We start from the raw sequence: 19,214 nt of genomic DNA on the forward strand, positions 1-19,214 counted from the left end.
TGTCTTTGGTGGGTGGAAAGAGTGCAGAACTATGAAAGGGAGGGGATGGGCAGAGGAACCCGGGAATGTGAAGACTGACCAGGACCCTAATTTCCTTGGACATTTCATTCTTCTGTCCAGCAGAAACCTCTTTCCTCATCCACCTCAGTGGTGCCTGATATCTGCATTTTTGCTCTTTTAGTAACAAACTGGAGACTTTATTGTTTTTGATTCTTTGAAACATTTTTTTTTCCTTAGGTGGCTTCTGTATTACTGTTTCAATTGTATTGGTCCAATAGAACACTACCAAGCAATATTCCGCCTGAATAACTATGAAGAGCTTTAATTAGCATCTGAAATTATGGCTCATCTGGTAAATTAAATATGGTAGAGAGTGTCTTATTTGTGTGAGACTGGGCATCTCTATCACTAGAATTCCCCTCACCCCTCAGCACCTCCACAATTTTTTTTTGTGGTTTTTGGGTCACACCCAGCAGTGCTCAGGGGTTATTATGGCTCCAGGCTCAGAAATTGCTCCTGGCAGGCACGGGGGACCATATGGGGTGCCGGGATTCAAACCGATGACCTCCTGCATGAAAGGCAAACACCTTACCTCTATGCTATCTCTCTGGCCCCACACCTCCACAATTTAAAAGAAAAAAAAAAACGTTGTAAGTCTTCTCTAGGCTAAATTTATAGGTCTAGGCTTTTTAGAGTACAAGTGACAGAAACTCAAATTAGCACTAGCAAGAGCAAGAAGGATGGATTGGTTAATGTGTTTGGAAAACCCAGGACTGAGAGTCAGTCATTATTTATGATTGAGTTAGTCTGTGTTAACTCCATTCCTGGCAGGCCTTTCCCATGTGGTAACCATATTCATCAGGGCGGTCCATCTTAAAAGCAGGAGAGTTTCATTTTCATTCAATAATTCTGGCAAGCTTTCAGGCTGGTCCTCATTGTTCTAGATTCTAGAAGGAAGCACCTGCCTTCTTCTGTCTGTGAGCTTGGGGCAAGTTTCTACCCAAGATAAGTAGGTTTAGAATAAAGGAGAAAGTTTCCTTACAAACAAAACTTAGAATACTAGTTTCAGTGTAGCGGGGCTGAACATTCAAACAAAACAAAATGGAACAAAACAGAACAACTGGTGTACACCTTCAGAGTACTGGCTGTGCCCAATTGCTTATACTTTGGGTTTTTAGTATTGCTTTTAATCTATATTTTGGTGTTTTATGGGGAGCCACACCCAGCAATGTTCAGGGGCTAATCCTGGCTCGATGCTTAGAAATCCCTCTTGGCGTACTTGGGGGACCTAAGGGATGCCGGGGATTGAACACGGGTTCCTCCTAGGTCGTCCTTGTGCAAGGCAAACACTGTTTTTGCTATCACTTCGGCCCCATTAATCTATTTTTTGAATATAATGTTAAATATATAATTCCACTAATATGGCTTTCATAGTTGAACTATAAACTTTATATATATATATATAAGGTTTTCTAGGAAAACATTAGCCTGTGTTTTTGTGTTTTGTTAGACAAGTTTTTTTTTTTTTTTGGTTTTTGGTTTTTGGGCCAAACCTGGTGACACTCTGATTCTGGTTACTCCTAGCTATGTGCTCAGAAATCACTCCTGGCTTGGGGGACCATATGGGATGCCAGGGAACCCTGGTCCAGCCTAGGTTAGTGTGTGCAAGGCAAACGCCCTACTGCTGTGCCACCACTCTGGCCCCTAGACAAGCTTTCTAATGCTTATATTCACATATGTACCAGATGGTCATGCTTTTATTTTACTTTTTTGCAGAGGGCACCCAGATATGCTTTTAATATTTGATGATAGTAAACCTGAGGTATCAAATAATATAGTTTATTTAAAGACATTTTTGGAGGACAACACCTGAATGTGTTTGGGGACTGTGCTTAGGGGTCACTTCTGGTGATGTTTGGGGGGCCCATCACTGTTGGAATTGGACTCCGCATGCAAAATATGAACTTCATCCCTTTGAATTATATCCCCAGTCAGATGTTATTAAAAAAAAAAAAGATTATTTAGAAGTCAGAGAACAGCAGGTATGGCACTTGACTTCCATGCAACCTACCCAGGTTTTATTTCTGGCATTTTATATGGTCCCACAAGCACTACCAGCAGTGATTCCTGAGAAATTTCTGAATATTCCTGGGGTGGCACAAAACCCCAAAAAGTAAAAATAAAATAAACAATGTTATTTATAAAAATTTGGAAATTTTGGGGCCGATGAGGTGGCGCTAGAGGTAAGGTGTCTGCCTTGTAATCGCTAGCCAAGGAAGGACTGTGGTTCAATCCCCCAGCGTCCCATATGGTCCCCCCAAGCCAGGGGCAATTTCTGAGCATTTAGCCAAGAGTAACCACTGAGCATCAAATGGGTGTGGCCCAAAAAAACAAATAAAAAAAAAATTGGGGGATTTGGGCTGAAGAGATAGCATGGAGGTAGGGCATTTGCCTTTCATGCAGAAGGATGGTGGTTCAAATCCCGGCATCCCATATGATCTCTAAGCCTGCCAGGAGTATTTCTGAGCTTGGAGCCAGGAGTTATCTCTGAGCACTGCCGGGTGTGACTCCCCCCACCCCCTAAAAAAATTGGGGGATTTGTTTTTGGCTCCCCCTTGCTATCTCCACCCTCTATCAGTGCCTGAAGTCTATTCCTTGTTCAATGTTCAGGGGTTGTGCCCAGTGGTATTTGGGTGACTGTGTGATGATAGAGATCAAAGCTGGCCCTCCCATGTTCTCAGTTCATTGGAGCTCTCTCTGACACTACTGTTCTTATTTTAAAAAATTGACAAGACATCATAACAGTCCATTGGAATCAAGCTCTTTCTTCCAAGTCATCAGCCACAGATAAACCTTATAGACTAAACGTCACATTTCTAAGTTTAAAAACACTTGAGATTTGAAAGCAGACAGAATCAAGGCATATTTTGCATTGTTTGAACTTGCATTTTCTGAACTTTTACACTATATGGCATGAGCTTCATCTCTCTACCTGGTCTTTCCTGATTCTGTGTTTCCCTCCTTTCATTTTCTGTAGGTGTTTGCCTGACCTTAGATCTTCCTTTTCTCTCTCACTGAATATTCCTCTTTTTCTTCCACTCCATCTCCTTCTTTTCTCCACTTCCTGCAACCTCCTCCTTTCTCGTTTTTTTCTCCTACTTTTTCCTCCTACTTCTCCTTCATCTTCCCTCCACCACCACTCCTAGCTCTTCTCTGGTCCCTACTTAAGTCAACAACTCTGGCTATAACTTCCACAGCTATAGTGACATCCATCTACCAATGTGTTTGCTCTGTTTAATCTAAAACCATTATTTATGGAGGCTTGATTTTTGGTGTCCAGTCTGGAGGAAAAGTTCTATCTGAGCAGGGGTGGGATGTGGAGGGTTAGCTAAAAATGGAAGTTAAGTCAGATTCTAGGTCCAGGAAACTATGTGTGAAGGCTGAGAGTGCAGAGATGAGGTGCACTGAGGACTCAGAAGAAGCCCCATCTAGCTACCTCCTGGAGTTCAAGGTGTAGCTAGCGTGGAAATGGCAGAACCAGCACAGAGAAGACTTCGTGAGCCAAGCCAAGTCTCAGGCTTGTTTTCTACTGGGTTGTGCCTTAACCAGAGAGGAGTGACCTTTACCATGTTTAGTGTCGTCCTGGGCACTGCCCTTTGGGAGACTCATGCCCTACATGTGATTCAGAAATCATCATTGGACCAACAGCATTCAGTTGGCCTTTGTGTAGCTTGCATTTTCCTGCATAATGCAGATTTTCTGACAGGAGGAAGTGTGCTGTTAATCTTGCTTCCAGCTTCTACCCAGGAGTGCCCAGTCAGCCTACATTATACTCGCTGCTCTGCCCCATACACTGCCCTTCGCCACAGCCTATCCTGTTGTTCCTCCCCAGATATCCCAGACAACTCCTTTGCTGTCTTGCCCCTGAGCACTCACCACTCCCAGGTTCTTTGCTCTATCACTTTTCCAAGCCTTTCTGAGGGAACTTACTGAAAATAGGTCCAGTGTTATCTTTGGAATTTGGGTGCCAAGTAGAGTTAAAAGCAACTTGAAGAACTCCTGCCTTCCCCTCAATGGACTGGGTCCTCCATGAGTGGCTGTTAATGATTGAGAGAAAACTGGAGGTTGCCATGTACTTTAGTAGGAGTTTTAGAAGATGAGGGGGTAGATCGATGGGGCTAGTGAAATGTGAAAAACAGAAAGGACTCTTGCTAATGCAAGATGAATGTGGTAATAATGCATATTTGTTTTGTTTTGTTATCCTCTGTTGGGAAGCCATGAACGTGGATCACGAAGTTCAACTCTTAGTGGAGGAAATGCATCGTTTGGGTTCAAAAAGTAAGTATTCAGCTATTTAGCCTGAGTTAGTCTAGAGGTTAAGAGACTTGCTTTACACATGAAAAATGCTCCATATCACTAAACATCAGGGAGATGCAAATCAAAAGAACAATGAGGTACCATTTCACACCACAGAGACTGGCACACATCACAATGAACTAGAATAATCAGTGCTGGTGGGAAAGTGGGGAGAAAGGAACTCTCATACACTGCTGGTGGGAATGCCATCTAGTCCAGCCTTTCTGGAAAATACAGATATTCTTTAAAAAATTAGACATTGAGCTCCCATATGATCCAGCAATACCACACGTAGGGATATACCCTAGGAACACAAAAACACCATACAAAAATGCCTCTGTACACATATATTCATTGCAGCACTATTTACAATAGCCAGAATCTAGAAACAACCCAGATGCCTGACAACAGATGAGTGGCTAAAGAAACTATGGTACATCAACACAATGGAATACTATACAGCTGTCAGGAGAGATGAAGGAAATCATGAAATGTTCCTATACGTGGATGGACATGGAAACTATTATGCTGAGTGAAATAAGTCAGAGGGAGAGAGATAGACACAGAATAGTCTCTCTCTTCTATGGGATTTAAGAAAAATAAAAGACATTATTATAATGATGCCCAGAGACAATAGAGATGCCAACTGGAAGGATCAGCTCATGATATGAAACTCACCACAAAGAGTGGTAAGTGCAGTTAGAGAAATAACCACACTGACAACTATCATGACAGTGGTAGTGAGTGAGAGAAATAGAATGTCTGTCTTGAATACAGGCAAGGGTGGAGGAAGAGGGAGATAAGGGGCATTGGTGATGAATGTTTCACTGGTGAAGTGGGGTGTTCCTTTTTATAACTGAAACCCAATTACAAACATGTTTGTAGGGGCCAGAGTAATGGTGCAAGCAATAAGGCATCTGCCTTGCCCTTACTAGGCTAGGACGGACTTTGGTTCAATTCCCTGGCATCCCACTTGGTCCCCCAAGCAAGGAGCGATTTCTGAACACATAGCTAGGAGTAACCTCTGAGTATCACCAGGTGTGGCCCAAAAACCAAAACCAAAACAAAAACAAAAACACCCCCCCAAAACATGTTTGTAATCAAGGTATTTAAATAAAGATATTATTAAAATAAATAGAGACTTGCCTTACATGCAGCTGAACTGGGTTTAATTCCTGGAACTGCATGTGTTTTATTGAGCACCATCATGAGTAAGAACTGAGCTGGGCTGGATGTTGCCACCAAATCCCAAAACCAACAAAAGGGTAAGTACTGGGTTGAAGAGAGAGCACAGAAAGTAAAGTGCTTGCTTTGCATGCAGCTGACCCTGCATTCGAACCTATGTGGTTCCCTGAGTAATGCCAATTATCACTCCTGAACATAGAGCCCAGAACAGCCCTTGATACTGCTGGGTGGGGTCCAACTCCCACTTCCAAAGAAAAATTAAAAGATGAGTATTCTGACATGAATACTTGGTGTCTTGTGTCCTCAGAGCAGAGAATTTTGGGTAGGAATCTAGGAAAGGGTCACCCTAGGGCCCCTGGAGAATAACTACGAATTGCCAAGTAAGAACTCCTTTAACCAGGAAGTAGTTTCCTGGGACACTAAGCCTTTGGGTTATTGTGTTTCAGTGTAGAGAATGGTGGAGATTATCCTTAAAATGGAAGAAAACTGCATAGCAATCTGGTAGAATCAGATTAAAATTTTTATTATCATTTTTTCTTTTCATAATTAAAAAATGTATTTAAGTACCATGCCTTACAAAGTTGTTCATAATATAGTTTTGAACACCAGCCCCATCTCCAGTGTGACATTCCTTCCACCATTGTCTCCAGTTTCTCATCCAACGCTCAAGCCTAATCTCATCCAACGCCCTGGCAGGCACAAAATAAGTTATTTTATATTATTACATCACCTTTTTTGTTAGTGAAACTATCAAGAAATAATAGTTCAGGGGCCGGAGAGATAGCATGGAGGTAAGGCATTTGCCTTGTGTGCAGAAGGGCGGTGGTTCGAATCGCAGCATCCCATATGGTTCCCTGTGCCTGCCAGGGCGATTTTCTGAGCATGGAGCCAGGAGTAATCCCTGAGCACTGCCGGGTGTGACCTAAAAAACAAACAAACAAAAAAGAATAGTTCAATAAAAAAATTATGAAAATCATTATATCTCTCTCACATTGGTTTATTAAGAGTCATTTTCTGAAGATTTTGTTTTGAATTATTTGTTGCTAGTTGACCCTTTTATGTTATTAATTTTGCTTATTGAGCTTAGAGGTCTTCTTTGATACTTCCCATCTTAACTTGTACACCTACTTGGCTATCAGTGTTGTGGAATTTGGAGGTCTCCACAGTATGTGACTGTTCCTTCCAGGAGCTTCAGGATCTGTGAAAATGTGTCAGCCAATCCCTCTCCTGAGGAAGCCCCAGTGCTTGTAACCCAAAGACTTGTGAATGTCATTGACTTGGCCAAGTCTCTTCCAAAATTAGTTGTGAAACATGGTGGCAACTGGGAGATGTGGGTATGGCTTCAGGAGCTTTCAGCAGTATAGAGTTTTGGGAGAGGCTGCCTACCTCAGTGCTAGAAGGTCCCAGAATTATCAACCTGAAGACCAATGTATGGTGTATGGGAGTTTCCTCTACTTGGTGCATCTTCTGAGATGAGTCATGAAGTGAAGCTGGGCTTCATATTTAGTGGTTACTGTTGGGTCTCGGTCTGACTACCATGGCTTTGGCAGGGTGGGTCTATGGCCCATCACCCTCCCAAGGAGGCCACACACAGTTTTCAGCTCAAAGACTGGTGTACATGTGAGTTCCATCAGCTTGTCTCTTAGATTAGTTTGAAGCTGTGAATCTGAGCCATTTACATGTCAGTGGGTGTGGCTCTCTGTTATCATCATTTTTCAAACTTCTGGATTAGGGACTCACATCGAAATGAAACTGTATGCCCTTTCTTTTCCCAGACTCTCGAGTTTTGTTCAGCTGGGCATGAAGGACTCAAAGTTGAATCAGCCATTCTTTAGTCTGCTTTCTTTCCTTAGCCTTTTTACAGCATACAGATAGCTGCTAATGAAGTTAGTGCCACTTTAAATATGGGTGGTATTGGTACTAGAGAGATAGTATAGTGGATAGGGTGCTTACCTTGATCACTGCCTATATACACACACACACATATATACATATATACATATATATATGCTAGACACTAGTCTTAATGCACATTGCATAAGGTATTTCTTTTTCTAAGGGTTGTCCCACTTAGTTGAGAAAAATAGATCAAAACTCACCAGCTATTCAGAAAAAAATAATCTGATCAAGTTTGAAGTGCTGTGCTTCAATTCCATACAATTCTGGAGAACCTGATTGTTGAAACTAGTGGTTGGAGGATCCCTAAAGCCTTGTCTGTCAGGAAGGACTGGCATGTGTATGACATGGCATGTGTATTTCCTCCTCATGAGGAGGAAACACAGAAGCAAATTAGACGTTTTAGTAGTAACTCTGGAGACAGTGAAGAATGCATTTATTTAGTTATTCAATCAACAGATGAACAGATCATGAGTTCATTTTTCTCTCACCCTTTATATCATGCTCAATGTGGTGGGATTTTGTTTTTCCTCTCACCCTCCCTCCCTTCCTTCCTTTTTTCTTCCCTCCCACCCTCCCTTCCTCGCTTCCTCCCTTCCTCGCTTCCTCCCTTCCTCGCTTCCTCCCTTCCTCGCTTCCTCCCTTCCTTCCTTCCTTCCTTCCTTCCTTCCTTCCTTCCTTCCTCCCTTCCTTCCTCCTTCCTTCCTTCCTTCCTTCCTTCCTTCCTTCCTTCCTTCCTTCCTTCCTTCCTTCCTTCCTTCCTTCCTTCCTTCCTTCCTTCCTCCCTTCCTTCCTCCTTCCTTCCTTCCTCCCTTCCTTCCTTCCTTCCTTCCTTCCTTCCTTCCTTCCTTCCTTCCTTCCTTCCTTCCTTCCTTCCTTCCTTCCTTCCTTCCTTCCTTCCTTCCTTCCTCCCTCCCTCCCTCCCTCCCTCCCTCCCTCCCTCCCTCCCTCCTCCCTCCCTCCTCCCTCCCTCCCTCCCTCCCTTCCTCCCTTCCTTCCTTCCTTCCTTCCTCCTTCCTTCCTTCCTTCCTTCCTTCCTTCCTTCCTTCCTTCCTTCCTCCTTCCTTCCTTCCTTCCTCCCTTCCTTCCTTCCTTCCTCCCACCTTCCTTCCTTCCTTCCTTCCTTCCTTCCTCCTTCCTTCCTTCCTTCCTCCCTTCCTTCCTCCTTCCTTCCTTCCTCCTTCCTTCCTTCCTTCCTCCTTTCCTTCCTTCCTCCTTTCCTTCCTTCCTTCCTCCTTCCTTCCTTCCTTCCTTCCTTCCTTCCTTCCTTCCTTCCTTCCTTCCTTCCTTCCTTCCTTCCTTCCTTCCTTCCTTCCTTCCTTCCTTCCTTCCTTCCTTCCTTCCTTCCTTCCTTTTCTCATCTTGGCCATACCCAGACTTCTTGGGACTGCTCCCAGCTCTGTCCTAGGGATTAGGAGTTGGGAACAGTGGGTTATGCAATATCAGGTATGAAACCTGGGTGTCCCACATACAAAGCAACATATGTTCAACTGTCTCTTGGGCTGCTGCTGGTGGTAGAAGTTTGAAGAATTTTTTTCCTGCTGGTAATTTTGGTCATATCTGATGGTGCTTAGGACTTACTCCTAGCTATGCAGTCAGGAATCACTCCTAGTAGACTCAGGGGTGGGAGCTGAGGGAGAGGAACAACACGGGATGCTGTGGATCGAACCTGAGTTGGCCACATGCAAGGAAAGCACCCTGCTCTCTGTACTATCTCTCCAGCCCCAGCCCAACTGTACTATCTCTTTTTTTGGTTTGGTTTGGCTTGCCAGTACTCAGGGTCTACTCTCAGTTCTGTGCTTGGGGGTGAGAGTTACTCCCAGCCATGCTCAGGGTAACATGTGGTATTGGGGCTCTGGATTACTAGAAGTTTTAAGAGTGTCTTTGCAAAGACTTGCAGGAGTTTCTTTTCTCTTGGATCTTTCTCCATGTCAGCCTAGTATGTATTGGTCAGACTTAACTTGCTTTTAAACTCACCTTTTGGGGGTGGGGAATAGCTCAAGTGAGAGAGCAAAAGACTAATATGTGTGACTCCATGAGTTCAACCTAAGACATTGCCTGGCCCCTGAGCCCTGACTGATGTGACCCTGCCCCAGTACTGCCATGTATGACCCAATAAAATAAAATAGAAGTCCCAAGCTCTGCATCAGACTCTGAAGCAGTCTTATTAATCTACTTGGGTAAACTAAAAATGGCTCTTCAAAACTGGCAGCTTTACAAATAGGAAGACTACAAAGTAATTATTATCCCTTCTGTAAGTGAAAATACTTTGCAACTTCATTGCAACTCACCAGACCTCTTGATTTACCTGTTCCTTAATTGAGTTGGACTTAATTGAGCTGGAAAACATCCATGGAGAGGAGTTGTCTATGGAAGTATTATAGTTAATTATTTTAGTTGCATCCCGAATAATATTGATCAATCTAAATTATAACACTGATTACTGATACTGAGGTCAATTGAAATAGGATGTCTTAGATGAAGTTGGAGAAGGATGAATTTGGTTTTATGTTTCTTTGGAAATAAAAATTTTTACAGTTATTTCTTGTCTGGTGGAAAATATGAAGTGGTTGGAGATTATTTAGAGATTTAACTTCTTTCATTTAGCAAATATTTCATGAGTGCTACCTGTGTACTCAAGTGTTGGAAAGTGAGATTCAGCAAAATTCCATCTGAGCCCCGTGGCTCTAGGTGAACTAGAAGCCCTTGTAGGAAAATGGTTAGAACTGGGGCTTGGACAGCCTGGGGGTGAATGCCATGTCTTCTCCATTCTCTACATATGTAATTGCTGGTGAGGTTGGAAACTATACTAAAATTTTCTCTGTCTTATTTTCCTTAAGGATGAAATAATCACCTTCCATTTCAATGAAGTCAAACCTCATTTTTCTTTTTTTTAAAAAACTTGATTGATTGATTCATTGATTGGTTGGATGATTGTTTTCTGGGCCACACCTAGTGGTGCTCAGAGGTTATTCCTGGCTTTGCACTCAGAAATCACTCCTGGCAGGCTGGGGGACCGTAGGGGATGCCACGAATCGAACCAGGTCCCTCCTGGTCGGCCGCATGGAAGGCAAATGACCTACCACTGTGCTATCTCTCCGGCCTCCCATTCTTCTGCACTTTAAAATTGACTATAGAAGGCTGGAGCTATAGCACAGCGATAGGACATTTGCTTTGCATGTGGCCTACCCAGAACCTACCTGGGTTTGGTCCAGCATCCTATATGGTCCCATGAGCCTGCCAGGAGTGATTTCTGAGTGCAGAGCCAGGAGTAACCCCTGATGTTGAGTAGAGGTCAGTGCTGGGCCAAGAATCAAACCTAGGACTCCTGCACACACAAAGTATGCCCTTAGCTTGTTGTGCTCTCTCTCCAACTCTTTGTTATTTGTTGTTATGTTCCATGCCATGCTTCCCTTTATTTTTTTGTTTGTTTGTTTTTTTGGGCCACACCCGGCAGTGCTCAGGGGTAACTCCTGGCTGTCTGCTCAGAAATAGCTCCTGGCAGGCACGGGGGACCATATGGGACACCGGGATTCGAACCAACTACTTTTGGTCCTGGATCAGCTGCTTACAAGGCAAAGATAGCCGCTGTGCTATCTCTCCGGGCCCCCCTTTATTTTATTTTTTTATGGAGACTACACCCAACTGTGCTGAGGGAGGACACAGGATGGGCTTGAAGTCCCTCTTAGCAATGCTGGGGTCACCTGGGATATCCCTGAAGTGTTTGAGTGGGTCAAACTATTCTGGATGTTGAACTCAGCGTCTGTCACATAACAGCATGTGCTCTATCATGAGGGATATCTCTCTAGCTTCTTTAGAGTCCAGAAAAGGTTCTACCTCCTTCATGAAGTTTCCACTTACTGTGATAGCTCTGAGTCATCTTGTGTTCTTCCTAACCGTAGAGTGCAGGGTTTTTGCTGTTCTCTTAACATCTACTCCACCAGGGTCATTTGCCTGTTTGGTATCTTATTTCTTCTTTCGTCATGGGAATTAAAGCCATTTATGTGAAAGTTAGAAAGTGTTTCTAGAAAGTGAGTCTTGTGCAGGTTTTTGTTTGTTTGTTTAATTTTTGGGCCATTCCTGGGAGTGCTCAGCACTTACTCCTGGCAGGCTTGGACCATCAAGGATGTCAGAGATCAAACCAGGGTCAGCCACATGCAAGGCAAAGGCCCTACCTGCTGTACTATCACTCCAGCCCTGTTCTATGCAGTCTTCAACACAAAGACATTTGTTAAGTCCTGGGTTGGGGAACTCAAGTGCCCTTGGCAGTGGCCTGGAGCCCTCTCACTGGGATGATCATCATCTTTATGATGGATGTAGCTTTGAAAGGGAAGCAATCAGGGTTTCAACCAGTTAGACAGGTAGACACAAAACCAACAGTGACAGGTTCATCTTTATATCTTGAGATCTCTTGAATTTTAGTTGATTACATTTTTTTAAACCACAGATTTACTTTTTGTTTACCTGAATTTTTTTTTTAAATTTTACTTTGTTATCTACAGTCCTTCATAGTTCAATTTTAGATGTACAGTGAGTCAGGGCCATTCCCACCACCAGTGTCAACCTCTCTCTACCAATGAACCCAGAGTGCATCCTATACCATCACTCTTTCTCCCCTGGCCTGCCAGTATAACAGGCTTATTTAAGTTTAGATTGTTAACGTTTAGATCTCTTAATTCTATTTCATTGATTTAGTTCTGTCCTTATGTTTTCCCCACAATTGCATCTGAGACTACTTAGCTCCTGGCCTCAGCCTATCTTCCTTTCTTCTTAGCTTTATAGAAAAATGCATAAAGTATTCCATGTCTCAAGGTTCTATGTAAAAGGCAGGAGCCCCTATTTAGAAGATAAGAAATTGGGCCCGGAGAGATAGCACAGCGGCGTTTGCCTTGCAAACAGCCGATCCAGGACCAAAGGTGGTTGGTTCGAATCCCGGTGTCCCATATGGTCCCCCATGCCTGCCAGGAGCTATTTCTGAGCAGACAGCCAGGAGTAACTCCTGAGCATCACCGGGTGTGACCTAAGAACAACAACAAAAAATAAATTAAAAAATAGAAGATAAGAAATTAAAAAAAGAAATGTCAGGTTTTTTTGTTTGTTTGTTTGTTTGTTTGTTTGTTTTTTTGCACAGACACCGCAAAAGATAGGGAAAATAGAATGAAAGGAAAAACTTTTAGCCTAAAAACAGGGAGACCTTACCCGTCAAGCATCCTGCATAAGACCAACTACAGGCTCCAGATATACTAAGTTGCCTAACCCCAAAGTCTTTCTTTGTGGTCTCAGTAAAAGTTCTTCTCAATCGTCGTTATTACAGTCAGGTTTCTCTAGTTAGAGATCTTGTTTTTTTTTGCACAGATCCTATGTTGAAGTCAGGGTGACAAGGTGTGTCTTCTGGTTTCATCTCACCGTTATGTGGCAATGTAGAGAACACTGCCCTGAAAGCAAGTTGTTGTTACCAAGTTGTCAGGATGTCATATGAACCCACTCTGAAGTAGGTTGGTGCCAGGGCAGCATTAGGTCATTTCCCAGTAGAAGTCCAATTTCTGTTTCTGGTGCAGAAAAACATGCTGGTTTCATAGATGGGATGGATCCAAGTGTTTACCTGAGAATTTTAGAAAGATTTAAGGAGCCAAAGGACAGTACTAGAGTAAGGCATGTTCTTTCTGTATGGTTGACCCTGGTTTGATATTCAGAACTGCATATGGTTTATTGTGGTAAGTCAATCCTTAGCACAGAGTCAGGAATAGCTTATGAGCATTGCTAAGTGTGACCCAAACACCCACCCACCCATTCAATATCTAAGGTTTCTTTTGAGCATTTAAAGATTAGAACAAAACTGCAGCTTGCTATTACATGGTACTTAAAAATATTAGTTAAAAAAACATAACCACATAGAAGAGAGATTTCCCATAAACTCTATCCTCAAACATACATAGTGTTCTTTATAATCACGTGTCTCGACAGAAAAGTACTTTTGTTAGAATTAATGACCCTATATTGTCACTTTATTGCTTAGAATTTATAGTTTATACTGGAATTTATTCTTTTAGTTGTATCTGGTTTGGACAGATTGAGAAGGACTTATATCGTCTATTACAGTAGTATACAACATTTTACTCCCTTAAAATTTTTCTGTGTTCTGTCTGTTCCTCTCCAGGCCCTGAAACCAATGTGTTTTTATTATCTCTGTAGTTTGGCATTTTCTAGAATATCATGTATCTGGAAGACTGGCTAGAGAGAGAGTATTTACAGGAATTAATGCTTGCCTTGCATTCAATCCTTAGTCCTGAATATAGTCATCTGAGCATGGCTAGGAGTGACCACTGAGAACTGTATGGTATGATGGAGAGACCTCCAATTAAGAAAAAAAAAAGAATGTTATATATTTGTAATCATGCCATATGTCACTTCTTTTACATAATAGTAGGCCTTTACATTTTGTTCATGTCTTTCCACAGCTTGATAGTTAATTTCTTTTAAAGTTTTTTGTTTGTTTTTGTTTTGGGGCCATACCCAGCTGTATTTAAGGCTTATTCCTGGCACTATACTTTAGGATTACCCCTGGTGATGCTCAGGGCACCATATGTGGTGCCAGGTCTTGAACTGGGATTGACCGTTGCACATTACTGCCTTAACCCCTGTACTATCTCTCTAGGATCCCCGGATTTTAAGCTTTATGTTAAAAAACATGTATCCAAACTAGAAAATGTAGAGACCTTGGTAAATCTAGTAGTTCTCCCCTTACTTCTAGGGCCCCTTAGTCCTTAATTAGGGTTGTTTTGAGCACCTTAGAACACAATAAGGAATAATAATCCTAGCTAGAGGTGGGTTCTTCTTGTGTTTGTTAATTTTGTCCATTCAAAAACAATTTTACCAGTTAAAAGCCAGAAGTGTGTACCAGGACAGTCGGTGCATGGTAGAAAGGATAGAACACATTTGGCTTTAGTAAATGTTTTTTGGTTTCTTTCCAGTCTCTGTTCAGATGATTTTAAGGCCAGGAGGGCTCTTGGTAATATTTAATCATTTTTAGACTGAGGGAAGTCATTGGGCTGAATTTGACTCTAAATTTGAATGTGTAATTCTTGGTTAAACCATTCAGATATGCCAAACCTAAGGACAAGAGGCAGATTTTGCTTGTGCTAACATTGTGTTTTCTCACATTAGATGCAGATGGGAAGTTAAGTGTGAAGTTTGGGGTTCTCTTCCGAGATGACAAATGTGCCAACCTTTTTGAAGCCCTGGTGGGAACTCTCAAAGCTGCAAAAAAAAGGAAGATTGTGACCTACACAGGAGAGCTGCTTTTACAAGGAGTTCACGATGATGTTGACATTGTATTGCTACAAGAATAATGTGTTTTGCCTATCTTTGTTTAATGCTATGCTCTGTTTTTGGTAAACTGGAATATTACATTGGAGCAGATTTACTGTATTTTTACAGGACTTTAAAAAAAGGAGACTCATGTTTTGGAAGTCAGTCCTTTTTATATTTTCAAAATGTATGTACTGCACTGTAAAATAAGATCTATTATTTTTCTCAGGAATCTGGTTGGAAAATTGAGGCCATGAGGTGGTTGTTTTGGTGGGATGAGGAATTCTTTGTTTCTTAGATCATTTCTACAGATACTTGACATTCTGTGAAAACAAGTAAAACTGCAAACCAAGTTCCCCTTAGGAATATTAAATGTTTATATAATAAAACATATAGTGTCCTAAAATTGCTCCGCCGCCTTTTTCTGCTATTTAATTATTTATGTATCTCGTCCAATTTATACTCATTTCAGGAAAAATTGGGGCTGGAGAGATAGCATGGAGGTAAGGCGTTTGCCTTTCATGCAGGAGGTCATCGGTTCGAATCCCGGCACCCCATATGGTCCCCCGTGCCTGCCAGGAGCAATTTCTGAGCTTGGAGCCAGGAATAACCCCTGAGCACTGCCGGGTGTGACCCAAAAACCACCAAACAAAAATTAACTAAAGTATACAGAATTTCAAAAACAGTACTGTTTAGTACTTCAAAAATGATGATTTGATGCATATTAGTAGCATATGGCTGAGTTTGGTGATATACCAAGAAAAAACTAAAGACCTTATTTTAAATAACATTTTATTAGTTTTTTTTTTTTTTTTGGTTTTTGGGCCACACCCGGTAACGCTCAGGGGTTACTCCTGGCTATGCGCTCAGAAGTCGCTCCTGGCTTGGGGGACCATATGGGACGCCGGGGGATCGAACCGCGGTCCGTCCTAGGCTAGCGCAGGCAAGGCAGGCACCTTACCTCCAGCGCCACCGCCCGGCCCCATTTTATTAGTTTTGAAGCCTTGCTGTGGGATCAGAGGTCACTTCTAGCAGAGCTCTGGGAACCATGGAAAGCTGGGGCTAGACTCTAGGCCTTCCCCCAAAAAGCACATAGCTAGCCTTTTGAGCTACCTTTCGGTCTCAAAATTTAAGTTCCTAATTAGATTAGTTGCACTTGCCTGGTATCATGCAAGATTGTCTATGACAGCATGTTGTAGTTGAAATTATATGACATATGCAGAAGGATAGTATTAGTGAAAAGCAACAGTGGTCAGAAAAGGTACAGAAGAGATCAGTGTTCCATCAAGACTTGTTTGCTTGGATTATCTGAAAGGAAAAAAGGAGACAATGCTGGGGTGATCCAAGATGAGGAAGAAGTACATTAATTAGCAAAGAATGATCCATGGAAAGGGGTGGTACCTTGATTAAAATGATAGGAAGAGCAGTATATCAGTGTGGTGTTGGGAATGGCCAGAGTCCAGCTCCAGGAGGATTAATAAAGCAAGACTGACAGTAGAGAAACAAAGGGGCCAGGGGTCTCACTGCCTCTGTGGAAGGAAAGCCCCAACTGTCATGGCCTTAGGATATTATTCAGCGATAATCAGGCATAGAAAGAAGGGTGGATACACAGATTTTCATTTAATGTTAACTAAACAGGAGGGGGTTTACAGTCTCATCGGAATGAGGAAGTTTAAGATATCATCTCTGAAGGTTGTTTTCCTCCACCGAAGGGTGACGGATAGGAAACTGTAAACAGGACTCCCAATGTCTCCCCCCTCCTTAAGGCATGAACATCAGCTTTCAGATTTTTTGCTTCAAGATCCCTCAACTCACTACCTCCACCTTCTCTCAGACCCCCTGACCTCAAGCTAAAGATTTCAACTTTTGTACTACAGAAAAGTCAAATATATCAATTTCACATATGTAGCCTCCTAATACCAGAATTGAGCCAGGTATGGCAAGTGTCTTACTCTATGTACTCTCCAACCCTGCACTTTTTCTTTTGGGGTTTCAAAAATCTATTTATTTAATAAAGACCAGGTTATAACTATTCATTTTTAAAGTGCATTTAACAAATAATTCTATAGGTCTTTCTTTGAATATTGACATTAAGGGTGACATTACGGTTGTTTCTCTTATACCTGCGCCATTGGGAAAACATTTAAAAATAAAAAGATTGACTGGAGGGTTAAAAATATTACAGACTGATTTTGAGTTAATTGTGTGAAATATAAACACATCTTGCAGATGGAGAAGAAGATGCTAACACTGTATTTGGTAATACGACATGGTGTGCATATTCTATTTTCTCTCTTTTAATTTAATTAAAAATTATTTGAGACATGTAATTTTCTTTTCAGTAACTCAGTGTATTTATAAAAAGAAAAGCTCTCTATCAAAATACACTTTTCACTGGGAAAAATAAATAAAACAGACAAATGGATCTACACAAAGTAACAATTAACTTTGGTAGATTTCAGTGTATGACAGTCCACAACAAGCTTATTTGCCGTTATTCCCCAAGCCGTTCATCTTCCGAGTTAAAATGTTACATTTTTTAAATTGAGATTAATAGTAAGTTGACATTTGTTTCTCATTCCACATCATCTTCAGCCAAGCTCTGAGCACTGACAATTCTCTGACCAACTGTTGGAAGCTTAGTCAGGAGCATCTGGAACACTGGTGGTGGAAGAGTTTGCTGCAACACTTGCAGTGACTGCGGTGGCTGCCACACACAGCAATCGCATTTGTCAGATGGTGACTCTACACCCTTCTCATACTCCCCTTGTGCTAGTAACTCTTCACCAAGCTCTATTTCTTCAAGAAAGAATTTCTGAACAGCTTCAGCGTCTTTAAGGTCAGGCAACTTGGAAAGCCAGCTCTCTCCTTGGCAAGCTTCTGTTCCTTTCTTCGTTCTCGCAGCCTGTTCTTGGAGTCGGGGTCACGCCGGCGCTCGCGGTCGCAGTAGATGCCGCAGCCGACGAACAGCTCCGCACACGCCCGCGGCGATGGCGCTGCTGGGACCGACCGTCTTGCAGGCCCGTTGGCCAACGCGCAACCTCGGGCGCGCCGCTCGGGACGCGGAAAGGCTGAGGCATGTCATTTAGAATCATCTTCATGATAGGGTTTCATGCATAAACATCCAGCACCACAGTGCCAATCACAGTGTCTGCTTCCTCCAATACTGTTTGAGTTCCTCTTGCACTTCATCCTAGCACAGTTCTAAGGACATTTAAATATTAATGCCCTTCTGCAACACAATCCTAATTGTTATGTTAAATAACAACTAAATTCACCGGCACAAAATATGGCTAGCATTTGTTAAGTTTTTATACAGAAATCCTCATAGAATTACCGTATTTTTCATACCGTAAGACGCTCATCTAACAGGCAAGTCCTGGGTAAGCTGTCAGGACTGGCTCAGGGGCTCAATTTTGTACAGACGTTCCCTTTTCCTATTGGCTCTGATACTTTTGGGTCAGATTCAGTTTCTTTCTACACTTAACTAGGTTTCCGGCATACGGCTGGGAAGAAGCCATCTAGTAGTTGCGAATTGACATACTCTGAGAAGAACAACTCTAGTGGAGACAGTTGATTCTATCTACTTGTATCGAATGGCTAAGAAAGGCACTCAGGCTCCACCTCCTATAACTTTAACTAGAGGAATGTGACATAAAGGATTGATGAATGGTCTGGGTCACATGTAAGTTTTCAAGTGAGGATGTAACGGGATGTTGTCTTTCAAAGGGAAGGGGACAAAAGAAAGGACACTATGGACATGGCAACGGATTCACTTCAGATAGAAAAGACTTTGAAGAATGAACTTGTGGGAGCTGGGCGGTGGCGCTAAAGGTAAGGTGCCTGCCTTGCCTGCGCTAGCCTTGGACGGACCGCGGTTCGATCCCCCGGTGTCCCATATGGTCCCCCAAGCCAGGAGCAACTTCTGAGCACATAGCCAGGAGTAACCCCTGAGCATTACCGGGTGTGGCCCCCCCCCCCAAAAAAAAAAAAAGAACTTGTGGAACTATGTGACAAAAAGAAAAAGATAAACAAGAAGGAAACTTCAAAAGCTACCCTAGTCTGTGGCTTCAGTACTTCCAACAATGCATCAAGATAGACAAGTGAAAGAGAAAGAGAGAGAGAGAGAGAGAGAGAGAGAGAGAGAGAGAGAGAGAGAGAGAGAGAGAGAGAGAGAGAGAGAGAGAGCATAGTCAGAGAATAGATTTCGGAATATCATTCAAGGATAACAGGGTGATTAGAGAAATAATATATTATTACCAAATTAGAGAAATAATACACAAGGATTTCATTAGAACCCATGAGAAAAGCCAGAGAGAGAGTGTAAGAGGTAAGGCCTATATATAGCTGACTTTGGTTCAAATCTTTGGCATCACATATGGTGATCCTCTGAGCAAGACCAGGGGTCATTCATGAACACAGGCCAGGAATAGTTCCTGAGCACCACTGGGTAAGGTTCAGACATACTC

General features: G+C 42.4%; 2 protein-coding genes and 1 pseudogene across 2 annotated transcripts in view; 1 reads left to right on the plus strand and 2 right to left on the minus strand.

Annotated features, from left to right (window-relative positions):
* The window catches only part of CITED2 (Cbp/p300 interacting transactivator with Glu/Asp rich carboxy-terminal domain 2), a 1,046,546-nt gene that overhangs the window by 662,670 nt on the left and 364,662 nt on the right, over nt 1-19,214 (minus strand). The gene's annotated exons all lie outside the window — the stretch shown is intronic.
* ABRACL (ABRA C-terminal like) lies at nt 4,278-15,151 on the plus strand. The gene is made up of 2 exons (XM_049788036.1): nt 4,278-4,338; nt 14,602-15,151. Exons 1-2 carry the CDS (start codon nt 4,278-4,280, stop codon nt 14,784-14,786), a joined length of 246 nt encoding a protein of 81 aa, XP_049643993.1. The 3' UTR covers nt 14,787-15,151.
* LOC126029408 (mitochondrial import receptor subunit TOM20 homolog) lies at nt 17,268-17,830 on the minus strand (annotated as a pseudogene).

The sequence above is a fragment of the Suncus etruscus genome, chromosome 15, assembly GCF_024139225.1.
Source record: "Suncus etruscus isolate mSunEtr1 chromosome 15, mSunEtr1.pri.cur, whole genome shotgun sequence".
Lineage (NCBI taxonomy): Eukaryota > Metazoa > Chordata > Mammalia > Eulipotyphla > Soricidae > Suncus > Suncus etruscus.